The following is a 14,875-nucleotide window of genomic DNA, read 5'->3' on the forward strand; positions in this document are numbered from 1 at the left end:
TTTATAATATATATTAAATGCCAACAGACCACCATTACTGTTTATGCCACCCATTTCAAATAATGGAAATCATACCAGAGATCCACACCCTCATCATATTTTCTCGCCCCATAAAGTAGCTCTGGTGCCCGGTACCACCTGCAAGTAGAGGATGATTGTGCGAAGAGTCAGTAGCATGCGATGGTTAATTTTCCTGAAGAATCTTGAAGTTTGCCTACCGTGTGGCCACTTGGTGACTGTACAGCCGTTCTCCTTCATTTGAAAAAAGCCTGGCCAAGCCAAAGTCAGCAATCTTCAGATGGCCACTGGAACTGATCAACAGATTGGCTGGTTTCAGATCCTAAAATGTCAAATGTGCATTTTGGACATGAAAAAAAGCATTACAATTATTACACCACGATAAAAAATGCCACTGGCCTATTTGATATAATGGATGGGGCAGTGACACATTGTTGACACATCAAGCTACCCACCCTTTGCTTTGTGATGATGTGTAAGTATTTTGGATACCCAGAACAAGAAATCGAATTATGATTGAAAGGGCCGCTGCTCTCACATAGCCTACTTCCTAAATTTACCACCACACACGTTTACATTGCAATAAGATCCTCTCACCCGGTGCATGATGGAGTTTTCATGGCAAAAGGCAACCCCTTTCAGCAACATCATCATGTAACCTTTGACCTGAGCTTCAGTAAGGGGCCTCTGGGAATTACGAATAACCTCAGACAAATCGGACAGCATGTATTCAAAGACGAGGACGAAGCCTGTGCCATGAGGGAAGACATCTTTCAGCTTCACCACCTGAAGAAGGGTGGGAACAAGAGACAAACATTCAGGGCACACTCAACCATTCCAGGAATCTGGATCCTTGTCCAATGACTCGGGGACTCACATACTGGTTGTCCTCAATTTCTTGAAGAGCCTTAATTTCTCTCAAAGCTTGGTTGGGAATGCCATCCTCCAGCTTTCGCAGGGCGACCTTTTTCAGTGCCACAGTTTCTCCAGTCTTACAGAGTTAATAACAGGCACAGAGTTCAAAATGACACAGCGTTCTGAAACAGGTGTTCTGTCGGATTGTCCTACCTTGTCAGAATTTCCCTAACACAGCATATTTTATAGCGACTGTTCCTGCTAGCTGTACCAGCTGTATGCGATGTGCAACTCGTTTATATAATAATTATACTACTATACTGTCCATAAACCACAAGTAGTATATTGTGATAGCTCAGAAACACCCATCAGGTTATCCTACCACAAGCATTTTACCTGTTTGAATATTAATTATGACACTTTATTGTCCAAAATAGCTCAGAAACACAAGTATTTGGTGCTGTACTTATTCCAACTAACCTTTGAAAGCCGTGCAATGGCAGCATGCGTTTATGGGCGTACGCATGCGCAGTTGCCTTTGGTAGGACGTTTCGATAAGTAGGATAAAATGATAGAACACCTGCATTCCCAAATAACCCATTTTCACTTTCTGGATGTACTATCTGTTTTACTTGTACGTTCTGTAAGTATTTGTGAGCTATGCATGCCAAGACAGTACAGATTATGCAAACGGATGGCTGCGCAAATCTACTCATCTTATTTTAAAATCCTCAATTTACCTCGATGTGTTTAGCCTTGAAAACAATTCCATGAGCGCCTTCTCCTATCCGACCCAGAAGGCTGTACTGGTCCATGGATTAGCGGTCAAATTAAATTAATGCTAACAACCTATGGCATATCATCTGCTAACACTAAAGGGGTTTTATTAAGCATAAATAAAACCGACCACAGTACAGCAGTATCAACGGGAAGTAGAAAAGCCCTGGATGTTTCCATGGACACCAGGCTGATGGCGGAAGGGGAGCTTTTAAACCGCGGCTGAGCCGTGACGGAAGCTCGGAGGCGATTGGACGTCGCGACTGTCATTCAATTTAGTGCGTCCAATCACATCCCAGGATTTCTGGAGGCCCCGACACATTGATCACGTCGCCGCTGGGTCCTTTCTGATACCTGGTGCACAGCAGTCTTCGGGTTTCTGTAGTTTTAAATTAATATGAATTAACATGAATGTGAAAATTACTGATGAGAGAAATCAGACACAACACAGATTACAATATTTTTTTATCTGTCAAGACACAAAAAGCAATCAATAATGACCAACATGTAAAAACATTTTTGTTACAGTTAATTATATAAAAAGGCAAAGTTTTCCTTTGTTTCCCCTCTTTTTTTTTTTTAAACTTCTTGCTACGTGAAAGAACTAATTTACAACTGAGCTCCAAGTCTTGCTATTCCATCCTACCATCACTTTTCCAAATGCCATAAGAAACTAAATTGTTCCTCAGATACATTAAAGAAAAAAAGAACTTAACCTTCCTTGGTCACACCACAAAACATTTGAGTGTAGGAGAATGGATTCTCATTCAGGAAAAAAAACGAATTCTAGCAACTTAAAACAAGCCTTGGGGAAATCAGAACAAACATTGAACTTCCAGACTTGCAAATGTGAATGAGAGAACATAAATATTAACATGATGAGAAATTAACATTTTGCTGCAACAGACAACCTTTAATGTCCAAAAATAAAACAAAAAACATAAGCAAATGCCATTCCTTTCAATGAATCATCTGTTGTATTATATTTTCAGTACATGTACAAAAGGTCCTTTGAACTTCCATCCCAAAAACTTTGAAATCCTCTCTGCAATAGGGACGTAAAAATACTGTGGCTCTCTGACAACACGGAAACTATGGGAATGAATTGGTAACAAGAACAAAAGAAGATTGAGTTTTTAAAAACTGAGCTCTGAAAAACACACATACACAGTAAGGAAAGTCTTTTTTTTTTTTTTTTAAAAAGGAGAAAAAAATAATACAAAAATAAACCACACAGAACTTTCACACCATCACTTGCTAAGTGTTTTGGAATTTTGGTTTTTCCTTTTACAAGATTTTGATGTGATGCAAAAGTCTGGAATCTCCCCCATCTACACGGATTGAAGTCCTTCTGTCTGTAGTATGACCTTGTTCAGTCCTTAATGAGTCCGTTCAGCAATGCATGGGCACACAGTGATGAAATAACAGGGCTACAGGACTCTGGTTTAATGTATAATTACAAATTTTAAAATGAAACGAGTCTTTTCCCTCTGAATTGGTAACATCCGCAAGTGCTGTTTGTTTCCGTTATGATGAGTTTCCCAGCTGAAGCTCTGATCTGTGCTCTCTCCACCATTACTGATCCATCACCACCCTAGCACCCCAAAGAAATTTACATACATAGGCAGGGAAAAAAAAAAAAAAAAAAAAAAAGACAAGAGATATTTTCTCTATGCTTGTATTGAAGTAAGCTAAAAAATAAAGAATATGGAAAGAGAAAACGACATACTAGTTATACATTTTAACTACTACAGAACACTGTTTGAAATTCATCACAAACTGTCAGGAAAATAAGCAAAAGTATGTGCTTTTAACTGCTGTACTTAAGTAACATTAACAACATGACTTTAAAAATATAGTTTAGGATAAGGCGTCCATGGCACCACAACGTCTCAGGACGGGGCCAGTTTCCAAAAGGCGCTCCCTGTTATTGAGTTATTCTGCTGTGGTTAAATGTTGTGGTGGATGGGGGCTGGTTTGTTTTGAGGCCAGTGTGTGGTTCAGTAAGAGGGGGAGGAGTTCAGCTCCGATCCTGGTGGTGGAGAGTTGTAGATCTCACTGGTCTGATCTGGCCTTCTTTGAACCAGTGCCTTTCCTACAATACAACACAAAAACAATAGGATGTTTACATAACTGGACAATGTGCACCCGTCAGACAGTGGGAGGGGTAATAATTCCACTTACATATCAGGTGAGGCAACTGGTCGCTTCAGTACAGGTTTAGCTGCAGAGCCATCTTTGCTGGTTTCTGAAGAGAGGTAAAATGCAATTTAGAACTTAGTATGAATAACACATGAAGAAAAGTTGCATGCTTGCATTATTATGAAATCAGTTCGCCGTGTCCATACCTTGGAGCCACCGGACCTGTGTGGCTGGGCCGTAGCCCTTCTCGTTACGTGCAGCAATGCGGAAAATGATGGCTGGCTTGGTCGTGTAGTCAATATGGGCGTTGGAAAGGCTGGAGGACTGCACCAGACAGGAGGGGTTGGGCCCACAGTAAACACGCATGAAGGCCAGCTGGGCTGGTGTAGATGCTTTGGCCTCGGTGGTCTGGGAACTTTGAATAGCCAGGTACACGGAATACTCAATGATCTTCCCAGAGGTCACCGAGGGAGGTTCCCATGTCAGATGTGCACCATCAGGGCTCTGACAGGCAGACACACAAATAATAATTAGACCACAGCAAACACAAATGGGTCAAAGGCAAAAGAGACTTTGTTTTATTTCACCTTGCTGATCTTAATAGCACATGGAGCTCCAGGGAAGCCTGGGAGGCAGGTCTTAAAGGCAGAGACCTCAGAGAATGTGCCACGGCCACAGGCATTGATGCCAGCCACACGGAACTTGTAAGCTGTGCCAGGCTGCAGTTCCATCTTCTTCATTTGGCTGTAGTCTGGAGTGTTCCCAGAGTCATCCTGAGCACACAACAAGCTCGTGTGAATTTCAGCTGACCCCACAGGAGACATACATATGTCATACATAAAACAAGAGCCTTTTCACACTTACGTCAGTAACTGCTGAATCATCTGCTGGCACATAGTAATGTGTAACGACCATGTTAGTCACCTTCACGATGCCAACATCAAACCACTGGTTTTCCTTTTTCACTGGGGCTTTAACGACTGGGGGTGGAGTTCCCTGTTTCTGTGGCAAAAAAACAACAGCAGCATACATCAGAACCAGAACTGTGGTGGTAGTAGCCTAGTGGGTAGCACACTCCCCTATGAACCAGAAGACCCAAGTTCAAATGCCACATACTACCATTGTGTCCCTGAGCAACACACTTAACCCTAACTGTCTCCAGGGGGGACTGTCCCTGTAACTACAGATTTTAAGTCGATCTGGATAAGGGCGCCTGATAAATGCTGTAAATGTAAACGTAAAGAACCAGCAGAGAATAAACAAGCAATATATGCCTGAGTCTTACTAACCCCAGCAGAAGATTCTATCCCGTTGGCCACTTCAGTCAGAGTGGTAGCAGCCTGCATTTTGGCAGGGCTGGTGACAACCATAGGCAGTGATGGCGCCAGAGTACTTGAAGGGGCGAGGGCTGCAAAAGCAATTTTTAAAATGACTGATTATAGTCAAATCATTCAAAAATAAATAAATAAACAAACAAATAAATAAACAAACAAATAAATAATAATAATAACTAGGGTGCAAGGTAAATGCAAGCTTAATAGACTACTTTTCCACAAGCTACTTACTCTCTGCAGAAGTACAAGGGAGGAGTCTGGCCACAGACGCGGTGACCGCTGCTGCCATTTCATGACCATTGCTCTCAGAAGCCGGATCATTCAGGCTGTCAGCAGGAGCCAGGCCCTCGGTGGGCAAAGCGGATGGCCGTGCGGCACTCAGCTGCAAGGCTGCTGCCGCTTCGGCGACGGCCGCGGCGGCTGCTGCTGCTGCTGCATTCGCCTGGGCCTGAGCCTGAGCCTCCTGGAGTTGCTGCTGCTGTTGAACCAGGGCTGCCAACTCCTGCTGAGTCAGGACTATGGGTATGGTGGTGGGCTGATGGCAGTCACGAGCAGAGTCTCCTTCACCTGTGGAAAAACACGCATTTTAAATATAGTTTTTATTAAGAGTTTGCCAGATTGAACAGAAAAAGGAAAACCATCTTAAATATACAAATTGCCAATTTAAATACTCACTGAGAACAGCTTGCTGGGCGGCAGCCTGCAACACTGCCTGAATGGCCAATGCTTGGGCTTCCTCCGTGGCGGCGGCCTGAGCGGCCGCTTCTGCTGCTGCGGTCACTGCCAGCTCTTCTGGGGTTAGCCCGGTAACCATCAATGTGGTGGTGGGCTGACTCTCTGACATCAGCTCCTGAGGTAATGCAAGGGCCTCGGTGCCCTGGGGAGCAATGCCGACAGCTTCCGGCTCTTCTGCTCCTTGATCCATCTGCAAAACCGGAGTAAACCGTAAGGCTCGGATATTTTTATAAGAACACAAACCTCCATTATCGTATTATTACCAAAAGGTGCTACGTCGCCACAAGTCAGTACCTCAGATTGCTCTCCTTGTCCGGGCTGCGGCTCAACCGCGACATGAACCTCTAGCAAGGTGCTAGCTTCGGCAGCAGCGCTCTCATCCAGGGATACCACCCTCACTGCGGTCGCCTCGCTGAGTTCTGTCTGCATAGGCTCCTCTGAGGATGCCACGGCCTCAGACGTGGACTGGTCCATGGCCTCTGGCTCTTGGCTCATCTCAGCCTCCTGAGAGGATGGAGCCGCAATGGAGGAAATTTCCTGCAAGGATGATTGAGAAGAGATTGATCGCAACATGAATGATAAAATCAGCAGTGAAAACACACACCGATGTTCAATATTCACTTGACTTACAGGTACTGCTGGTCCTGGTGTGGGTGTTGCCTGGGTCACCATGGTGATGGCCCTGCTCTGTGTAGTGATGGTGGTGGAGTCGACAGCGGAGGAGGAAGCGACCTCAGCGGAACCAACATCACCCTGCGTTGCATCTCCACTCTGCTGAACTGCGATCGTAAAAGAATCCGTTATTCTTTTAAGAGAGAAGACGACTACTAGAGCATATCATTTTTATTATTTAATTCCCCAAAAATGTAACGCAGCCTCAACTCTGAACTGACTATATAAACAATGATGCTTCTCAGAAGTTGGCTGTTTCTGTATTGTGAATACACTAATCATAATTTGTTTTTAGAATTGTTTGTAATGATCACTTTACATGCAATGAATTACAAAATGCACTAGGGCCCTGGTTCTGATCCAGTGCCCAAACTTACCTGCGCCGTCGCCGGTGTCTAAGCTGCTGGTGGCTGTGGTCGCTGTGTTGGTGGTTCCCGTTTCATGGGTCTCACAGGGCGGGTTGGAGCACACCCTTTGCACAGCTCCTGTGAGGTTGGAGGTAACCGTGGAAGGTGTGTTGGTGGTTCCAGTTTCGTGCGTCTCACACGGGGGGTTCGAGCACACTTGCTGCACTGCCCCCGTCTGCGATGTGCCCATGCTGGAGGAGGCCTGAGTAGAAGTATTGGTGGTTCCAGTTTCATGGGTCTCACATGGGGGGTTCGACCAGACTGGCTGCACCGCCCCAGATTGTGTTACGCCCATGCTTGACGTGGCCTGAGTTGGTGTGTTGGTGGTGCCCGTCTCATGGGTTTCGCAGGGAGGGTTGGAGCAAATCGGAATCACAGTGGATGAGACGCCGCTGGACAACTTGCTCTTGTCGCAGCTTTGAACAGTGCCTGTCTGGTCCGAGCCCATGTTGGATCTGGCAGTGGTGGAGGTGTATGTTGTACCCGTGCGCAGGTTCTCGGGTCGTAGGACTCCTGGGCTGGTACTGCCGCCAGCATCAGCAGAGGGAGAGACCGGGTCGGAGGAGGAAGGCGAGGAAGCCGCCGGCGTCTGAGATTCTGAGTTGCTGGGGACTGTGCCCATCTGCGTGGAGCCCATGTTGCAACTGGCAGTCGTGGCAGTGTTGGTTGTGCCAGTTTCGTGCGTCTCTGAGGGCGGGTTGGTGCATACTTGCTGTACCTGGCCTATGTTGGCTGACGCAGTTGTGGTGGTGTTGGTCGTGCCAGTCTCATGAGTCTCGCAGGGTGGATTAGAGCAGACACGCTGCACACCAATATTTGAGGATGAAGTGGTTGTGGTGTTGGTCGTGCCGGTCTCGTGTGTCTCACAGGGTGGGTTGGAACACACACGCTCCATTCCCATATTTGCTGATGCTGTGGTGGTGGTGTTTGTGGTGCCAGTATCATGAGTCTCACAGGGCGGGTTGGAGCAAACCAGAGTAATATTAGCTGAGGAATCGCCTCCATCAGACCCCGCAGGTTGTTCTGAAGTGGGTGAAGCCAGAATGGAAACAGGCAGGTCCTGCACAGGCTGGGCCTCCACCCCACTGGGTGTGGTGATTAGAGTCACCTGAGTGGGCTACAAAATAATGTTTGAATATTTAATTTTAACAGGTATAAAACGCTTTAAATTAAAAAAAAAAAAAAATTATAGTCACTCATACCTGCAAAGACATAGTGGAGGCTGTGGTCAAGTTAGGCTGTGCTGCGGACACAGTTATAGAGGATGGACTGATCACTTGACTGGACAGAGTTGCAATGGTGCCCAAAGTAGTGATGGGCGTCGCCAGGGTGGCGTTAGCAGTGGGTACACTTCCTCCCGCAAGGCTCGTCGACACGGTGCCAGTCACAGTTCCCAAAGTTGTTACACCTAATGAGACAAAATTACAATATCTGGTCGATGCGTTGCTTATATGTAGTGTTTTTCGTAAATGAAAAATCTAATAAATTAATTAAGAAAAAAAAACACACACACACACACACCTGTGGTTCCTTTGACAACCAGTGTAGTAACGGTTGGGTTAACTGCTGACACAGTGCCTGGACTAACAAGGCGAACACCACCCATGGGCAGCGTTCGCAAAATGGTACCTGGCTGTCCAGGTGCTCCTTTCAGAACCACCTATATGAACAAAATTTTACAAAATTAACTGCAAAAAATAATGGAAAATGATCAGACATGATCTAAAAACAGAACAGTCCAGCACCTGGGTTACACCCTGCTGTCCGGCTCCAGCAGATAGTTTGGGCACTGCAGTGATTATTTTGCCAGGTGTTCCAGTACCAGGGGTCACCATCTTGGTGGTGATTATGGTAATTGGAGACTTCATTCCAGTTGTGCTGGTAACACCTATTAATTTTACAATATAATAACATAACTTTACAATCTAAAATGATATTATGGGTCAATGCAGACTGTCCATTGTGCATCAGATTTAAAAACAAATAATGAAAAATAATCCACCTCCATGCTGACCTGTTGTTCCAGGTTGAGTGATGATGGCCGACATGGGGATTGTTTTTATGATTGTGGTGCCAGGCTTGGTCGGCGTGGTGGGAGACACGCTGCTAATGTTTAGAATTGTGGGCTTGTTGCCTGCGCCTCCAGCCTGCGTAGTTGTGATAATTGTTGTGGGCTTGCCATCCGCAGATGTCACAAGTTTAAGGATGGTACCAGCAGGGAGAGGGCCTTTTGTCTACAATGTAGGAAATACAAAGTGCTTAAAATCACCTTAATCTTCAAAAAAAAAAAAAAAAAAATTAAAAAGCATGCTCAAACAAGACAGTTTGTTGCATATAGCAATCGCACATTTCCAGAAATTGCCATAATATAAAAGAGTATGGCTGACCTGAATAATCTGTGTGACTGGACTGGAACTGGCTTGGCCTGTTGCAGCAGAAGCTTGTACTGGCTTTGTCTGAACAACAGACATAACCTTCCCAAGACTGGAGAGCTAAATCATTGGGGGGAATTTTTATTATGATCACTTATCATAAACAGAAATGAAAGCAGATTAAAAAATGTGCCACACATCCTACCAGAGTGCCACTGCCTCCCATCGTAAGCGGGCTTTTCACCAGAGTGATTGTCTTGGTGACTCCACCCACCACTGTGGTGACAACCTGAGCCTGTTGCGCCACAGTCACCGTCCCAGACTTGTGCACAGTAATGATGGGCCGTGTAGGTGTGTTGGGAGAAGAAATGGCAGAGGTGCCAACCTGTGCAGCAGCAGTCTTCAGCATGCGGGTAGCTGGATTGCTCACCTGACAGACGTGAACAAGTGGGGATTATTTCCAAAATTCCAGGCTGAGAAACAAGGTTTCGGTTCGGTGCCTTAATCACTGACCATGACTGGTGATGCAACTTTAACAGTTGCAGGCAGGCTGGTGGATCCTGAAGTGACAGCCATGGTCTTGACCATGGTAGCTCCTGCTGGTACATTAAGCAGAGTAGTCGCAGAGGGTGGGATCTTCTGAGTTGCGGCCGCAGCTGCAGCCAGAGCGGCCATGCCGCTCATCTGTGTGCTGCCGCCAATTGCCTTTAAATAGAAAGGCAGAGTTAGGACCAATTATTTGTTTCAAAAGGGAAATTGGACGTTACAAAACACGTTAACTTACAGTCCCTTGGGTGCTCTGCGCAGGAACTACCATACGGACCCCAGCAGGAAGTGATGCAACAGTGACTGGGGACTTTCCCCCAGGGCTGGCTTGACGCACAGTGACAATGGAAGTTCCAGTGGTTGAGTGTGGTGCAGCAACTTTCACAATAGCTGAAAAATAAATTAATTTCTCAAAAATTAAATAATAATAATTTTTTAAAAAGCCAACACAATTAATTACACGTTTGATAAAATCAGACATTGTAAGAACTTAATAAGAAAGGAATGATGGATTTTGCATATTAAAAAAGTTATTATAAGGAAAGTTTTACACATCCAGTTTAGTGGCACTGGTTAAAATGCATGCAAAAGCATCCATACCTGGTCCACGGGGAGAGGCGGCAGCCAGTGGGCTAGTGGGCATGGATGTGGTGGGTGAGGGTATCTGCTGACTCAGCGTGATGCCAGATAAGGGCATACTCGTAGAAGTGGGGGCAGCAGTGGCTGCCACTGGGCTCTTGGGTGAGCTTGCAGGCAGCGACGGTGTGGGGGCTGGGGACGTGGCAGCAGTAGCTGCCGGTATGTCATACTTCTGCAGCTGCAGCAGGTAAGTGTCTGCCGTGGTAACGACACCCCAGCTCACTTCCAGGGAGTTGGTGTTGGCACGAACGAGCTGAACTCGGGATGGAGCCGCAGGTCTCTCTGTTTAACAAACAAACAGTTTTAGCTTACGTGCGCCAAAAATAAAACCACGTGTTGCCAACAGCACTAGAGCTGCCATTTGGAAACTCACCGGTCTCCAGGTACCAGAGGTCTTTGCAGCAGACCTGGTTGTTCCATGCTTTGCGATAACCATCTCTGCCGCTCCATACATAGAGCCTTGAATTGATAGAAACAGAACAATGTCCAGCCCTGGCCCTTGGGATGTTGTCCTCCAATGTGTCCATCAGAATGGATTCCCATGCCAAAGAATCTGATAAAAGCACAAAACATTTAACATACACAGACTTCCAAGTAGAATTTACTGACTCAAAGAATTTCTAAGCAGGGGAAGTTCAGACAAAAATTAATACCTAGATTTAAGCAGGCCAATGTGTTTGTGCACTTCCATTCCTTCTCGTGTGTTGCCACTTTCACGTCGTCCATTACCAGGGGCACCCATCCACCAAACACATACATCCTATTGAGGAGATGGGGGGGGAGGTCTTCAGTGATCTCACTGCACAGTGATCAAATCTAAATACTTCTCGAGCAAATAAATGCAAAGCTTCGCTCACTTGTTACTAATGGTGGTAGCTGAGTGTAGACTGCGGGGAAGGGGGGCAGTGCCGCTGACAGCAGGCTTGTTCCATGTTAGTGTGTCTGAGTAGGAAAAGCATGAACTAAGCAACCTTCAGTCACAGATTTCAATGTGCAAACAAAAAGGAGTCTAACATGTACACAATACAAAAAAAAAAAAAAAAAAAAAAGGCACAAACCAATATCTAAAGTCCACAGATCCCCTAACCGGCAGCCACTCATGCCACCATAGATTACAAGGCGAGATTTTTTTGTGGTCTTCTCTGTGTAAACGACAGCAGTGTGGCTTTCGCGGGGAGGCGGCAGCACCCCATAGGTAATGGGTATGTCCCAGCCAACAACACTTGAGCCAGTGCGCAGCTCAAGCGTGTACAGGTCATTTAGATATCTAGGAAAAGAATGGGAGAGGGGAGAAGAAAATAAACATTGAATCACATCTGCCTAGGCCAAAGTAAGGCAGTACAAAATGAGGATGAATATATGCATGTATTTCTGTACCTGGGAATGTTATTTTTTGGGTCCTCGCTGTCATTTGCAAGCCCTCCAAACAAATAACACTTATTTCCGACCAGAGAAAAACTGTGGCCAAGTCTGGGACAAGGAGGAGGACCATTTTTAGGAGCTTTAGGCTTAAGCCGCTTCCACTCCCACCTGCTGGCCTGAGGTAGCCAAAAAGGGAAAAAATTGACAAACACAATAAGTGAATTTAGATTCCATTAACAAATTAAACCGGAGCCACAGTTTTTCAAACTTACCTGAAGCTCATAAAGATCATTGCTGTATTTCCCATATTCCACCATTCCACCAAAGACTAGTAGTCGAGTGCCTTCACACACGAAGCCATAGGCTGCACAACCGGGGGGGATATCTCCACGCACAGCCGGGATGAACCACTGGTTTGTGGCTAGACCAAAACAGATCATTAAACATAAGTAACTATGAAACGAAGCAAACGTGTAGATCAAATGATTTAAATTAACACAATTCTGAATAACATTACTAAACCTAGAGGATTTGCACAACTCAGAAGCACAAAACGTTATTGCTTGCACTACTTCAGGACTGCATGTCGCAAAGCACAACAAAGCCCGGCGTGGGACGGGTCAGGGGCGTGGCTTTTAGTTGCTGAGGTGACGTCAGCGCCCTTCTATTAACCCGCCATTTCTCTTAGTATTTTTCCCTCCACTCGGCAGGCAGTTAGGCGAGTCTTGGTGGCGAGTAACTTTTAACGTTCACGGTACCGGTCAGGATAACACTACGGGCGCAATCGAAGTCGAGAACGCGCCAATGATCAGACCAATGCCAAGATTGGGCTGCCAAGCGCAGCGTTACAACATTAAACTCACGAATGAATGAATTAGGCGCCGCGTAGAGTCATGGTGGCTACCTAATGGTTTGAATGGAATTACCATCAAAACCCTGTTCGATTCCCGACGATTTAAGCCAATGCGGCTTCCTAGGATTAGCGGTTCATTTTCACAAATTCGAGAGACTCGCATGAAATGAGCGCACATGCCCTGCACAAAAGTTAAGCACTTAAAATTTAAGAGGCAAACGTGAGGTGGCTAGCAAAACATCAACCTAGCTGGTACCTAAAACATTAGCTGCAATTAGCAGGCTAACGGGGTTGCAATGGAACTAGCTCAGCAAACTTAAATGACATTCCTTACGAACGGTTCAGAACGGTTATGTTGCCATGTCTTACCTGTATTGTAGACGTGCAGTTCGTCGACGATCCCTTCGTTTCCACCGCCAAAGACCACCATTAATTCCTTTATTGCCACGGCTCGGTGACCGTGTCGGGGCCGGGGGACCGGGCCGGACCAGCCCAAAACCCGCTTCCATCTGGGCTGCAGAAAGGGCCCGGTGGCCCCGGGTGCCAAGGTACCAGAAGACATTTCTTTATCGGCGAGAAGGAAGAAAAGGTCCGGCCGAGAGAACCGTGAGAAGTTGCAACTCAAAACGAACGCCAAACGTTACCACAGCACACTTGCTAAAGGCTAAGCCGCTAGCCAGAGCATGTCAGTTAGCTGCAGGCGCGCAGCTAAAACGCACACAAATTTAGGGTGCGCGTCACTATAAAAACGTGTAAACGAGCCGAGCCAGCTACTTACTTATGTGATTAACGGAATCCCTGGACATCCAGGCGTAAATAACGCAGATCTGTCCTTTACTCACTGCAGGCTAGCGAAAGAAGGCGCATCAGCTAAGCTAGCAAGAAACCCACGGAAGCCGCCATTTTAGCACCACGGACGCTTTGCAACAAACTCGAACGCCGGCGAGCCGAAATTCGGCAGGGGAGCGAAATGAACGAGGAGGGCGACGTGTCCGCCTACAAGGCCGCGGGGCTTCGGCGCATTTCGAGGCGAAAGACGCGGGGCGGCGCGGCCGTTCGGTTAGATGCTCGCCGGAGCGGAGCGGCGCGGGTGCATGGGTGCCGCCATCTTGTAGCTTTGCTAACAACAAACCGGCCGGAGGCGACAGCGCGAAGCTACGGGCGGCGCGGCTAGCAGGCTAGGCTAAGCTAAGTGAACTGGAGCTGCACAAATGGGCGGCAGTAGTCCTTTTAAATCAAAATAAAACCATTTTTTTTGGGGGGGGGGCGCAATGTGTATATTACAAATATTACATATAGTATAGAGTACCATGGACAAAAAGAAAAGCACTGTTTATATTTAACGAAAGTCCACGGACTTTCTGTTGTTACTTGGGTGGATTTTCATGCCTCTCTTGTCTGGGTGTCGCCATCTTGACGAACAAAAACCGAGCCGATCCACCCACCCCTCTCGCCCCCACCTTCCCACGAAAAAACCGCCCAGCTACGTAACGTAAACCGGGCCGCTAGTTAATAGTCGTCAACACATAAACAAATGCACATGCATTCGCGCTGCCAGCTTCCATTCAAAGTCGGACCGGGCGTCATTCGGGACGACTGAGAACGGCGCGGCTTTAAAAAAAGAAATTCACTTAGCCGACCGGACAGCGTCTGCTGGCTGTTTCAAGAGGAAATGCTAACTTGTTAGCAAACGAGAGGCTAAAATGTTGAATTGCAAAATGATAATAAAGAAATTCATTCATGTGGATTATGTGTTTATTAATTGCTTTATGTGAAAAGACACAAGACTACCTTTGCACAAACCCATAAAGAACTTGCTTGCTAGCTTAGCTTGCCTAAAAATGGCGGATTCGCTGTTAGCCGTGCATCTACCAAAATCTGTAGACCCCTGTCCTCCACTGCGAGGCATACTTACTCGTTTCGGCCTGTTACAATATTAAAATAGTCTCTCGGATGGGACACAACGCAACCCTGAATATTCCTGTAACTGCAGACGCCGCTAGCGCTACATCTTTTCATGCCGCCCAGGAAGCCGCCATCTTCTTGACAAACCCCCCTTGGTAATTAAATGCCACGGCTCCTTCCTCCAAGTCCCCGGTAGGGATGGCGCGGTCGGTGACAATTTCCACTCTTGAGTACAAAACGCGGAGCCCCCCCCCCTTA

The 14,875-nt window shown here is 46.4% G+C and overlaps 2 protein-coding genes across 6 annotated transcripts; both read right to left on the reverse strand.

Annotated features, from left to right (window-relative positions):
* Window positions 1-75: 75 nt before the first annotated feature.
* Window positions 76-1,848, reverse strand: LOC114771315 (cyclin-dependent kinase 20; the record flags this gene model as incomplete). The annotated part of the gene is made up of 5 exons (XM_028964934.1): window positions 1,614-1,848; window positions 896-1,009; window positions 616-804; window positions 219-340; window positions 76-138 (listed from the first exon to the last, which is right to left on the reverse strand). Coding segments are annotated over exons 1-5 (563 nt in total), but the record flags the coding sequence as incomplete, so codon positions are not given.
* A 1,460-nt stretch (window positions 1,849-3,308) lies between these two features.
* On the reverse strand, window positions 3,309-14,790 carry LOC114771314 (host cell factor 1-like). Of its 5 annotated transcripts, XM_028964930.1 has the most exons (29): window positions 14,628-14,790; window positions 13,491-13,560; window positions 13,082-13,276; window positions 12,132-12,280; window positions 11,875-12,035; window positions 11,556-11,764; window positions 11,355-11,439; window positions 11,151-11,257; window positions 10,871-11,050; window positions 10,459-10,779; window positions 10,097-10,248; window positions 9,826-10,017; window positions 9,518-9,742; window positions 9,328-9,432; window positions 8,943-9,174; window positions 8,686-8,828; window positions 8,462-8,600; window positions 8,143-8,348; window positions 6,911-8,057; window positions 6,492-6,640; window positions 6,156-6,398; window positions 5,802-6,051; window positions 5,358-5,693; window positions 5,082-5,200; window positions 4,657-4,794; window positions 4,380-4,565; window positions 3,999-4,296; window positions 3,835-3,898; window positions 3,309-3,745 (listed from the first exon to the last, which is right to left on the reverse strand). In XM_028964930.1, the coding sequence occupies exons 2-29, from the start codon at window positions 13,516-13,518 to the stop codon at window positions 3,706-3,708; spliced, it is 5,799 nt and encodes a 1,932-aa protein (XP_028820763.1). In that variant the 5' UTR covers window positions 13,519-13,560; window positions 14,628-14,790; the 3' UTR covers window positions 3,309-3,705. The 5 variants fall into 5 exon arrangements, with proteins under 5 accessions (XP_028820763.1, XP_028820765.1, XP_028820764.1 ...); XM_028964932.1 differs by lacking the exon at window positions 13,491-13,560; XM_028964931.1 differs by having other exon boundaries at window positions 8,955-9,174; window positions 13,491-14,790.
* Between the last annotated feature and the right edge of the window lie 85 nt (window positions 14,791-14,875).

Source organism: Denticeps clupeoides, unplaced genomic scaffold (genome assembly GCF_900700375.1).
Source record: "Denticeps clupeoides unplaced genomic scaffold, fDenClu1.1, whole genome shotgun sequence".
NCBI classification, from domain to species: Eukaryota; Metazoa; Chordata; class Actinopteri; order Clupeiformes; family Denticipitidae; genus Denticeps; species Denticeps clupeoides.

Bases quoted from the DNA above. Each gene is read 5' to 3' on its own strand.
- LOC114771314 (XM_028964930.1), bottom strand. From the start codon at position 13,518: ATGTCCAGGGATTCCGTTAATCACATAA. The intron at 6,399-6,491 runs GTAAGTCAAGTG...TCATCCTTGCAG, and splicing joins CACCAGGACCAGCAGTACCT to GAAATTTCCTCCATTGCGGC. The intron at 6,052-6,155 runs GTACTGACTTGT...CCGGTTTTGCAG, and splicing joins GACAAGGAGAGCAATCTGAG to ATGGATCAAGGAGCAGAAGA.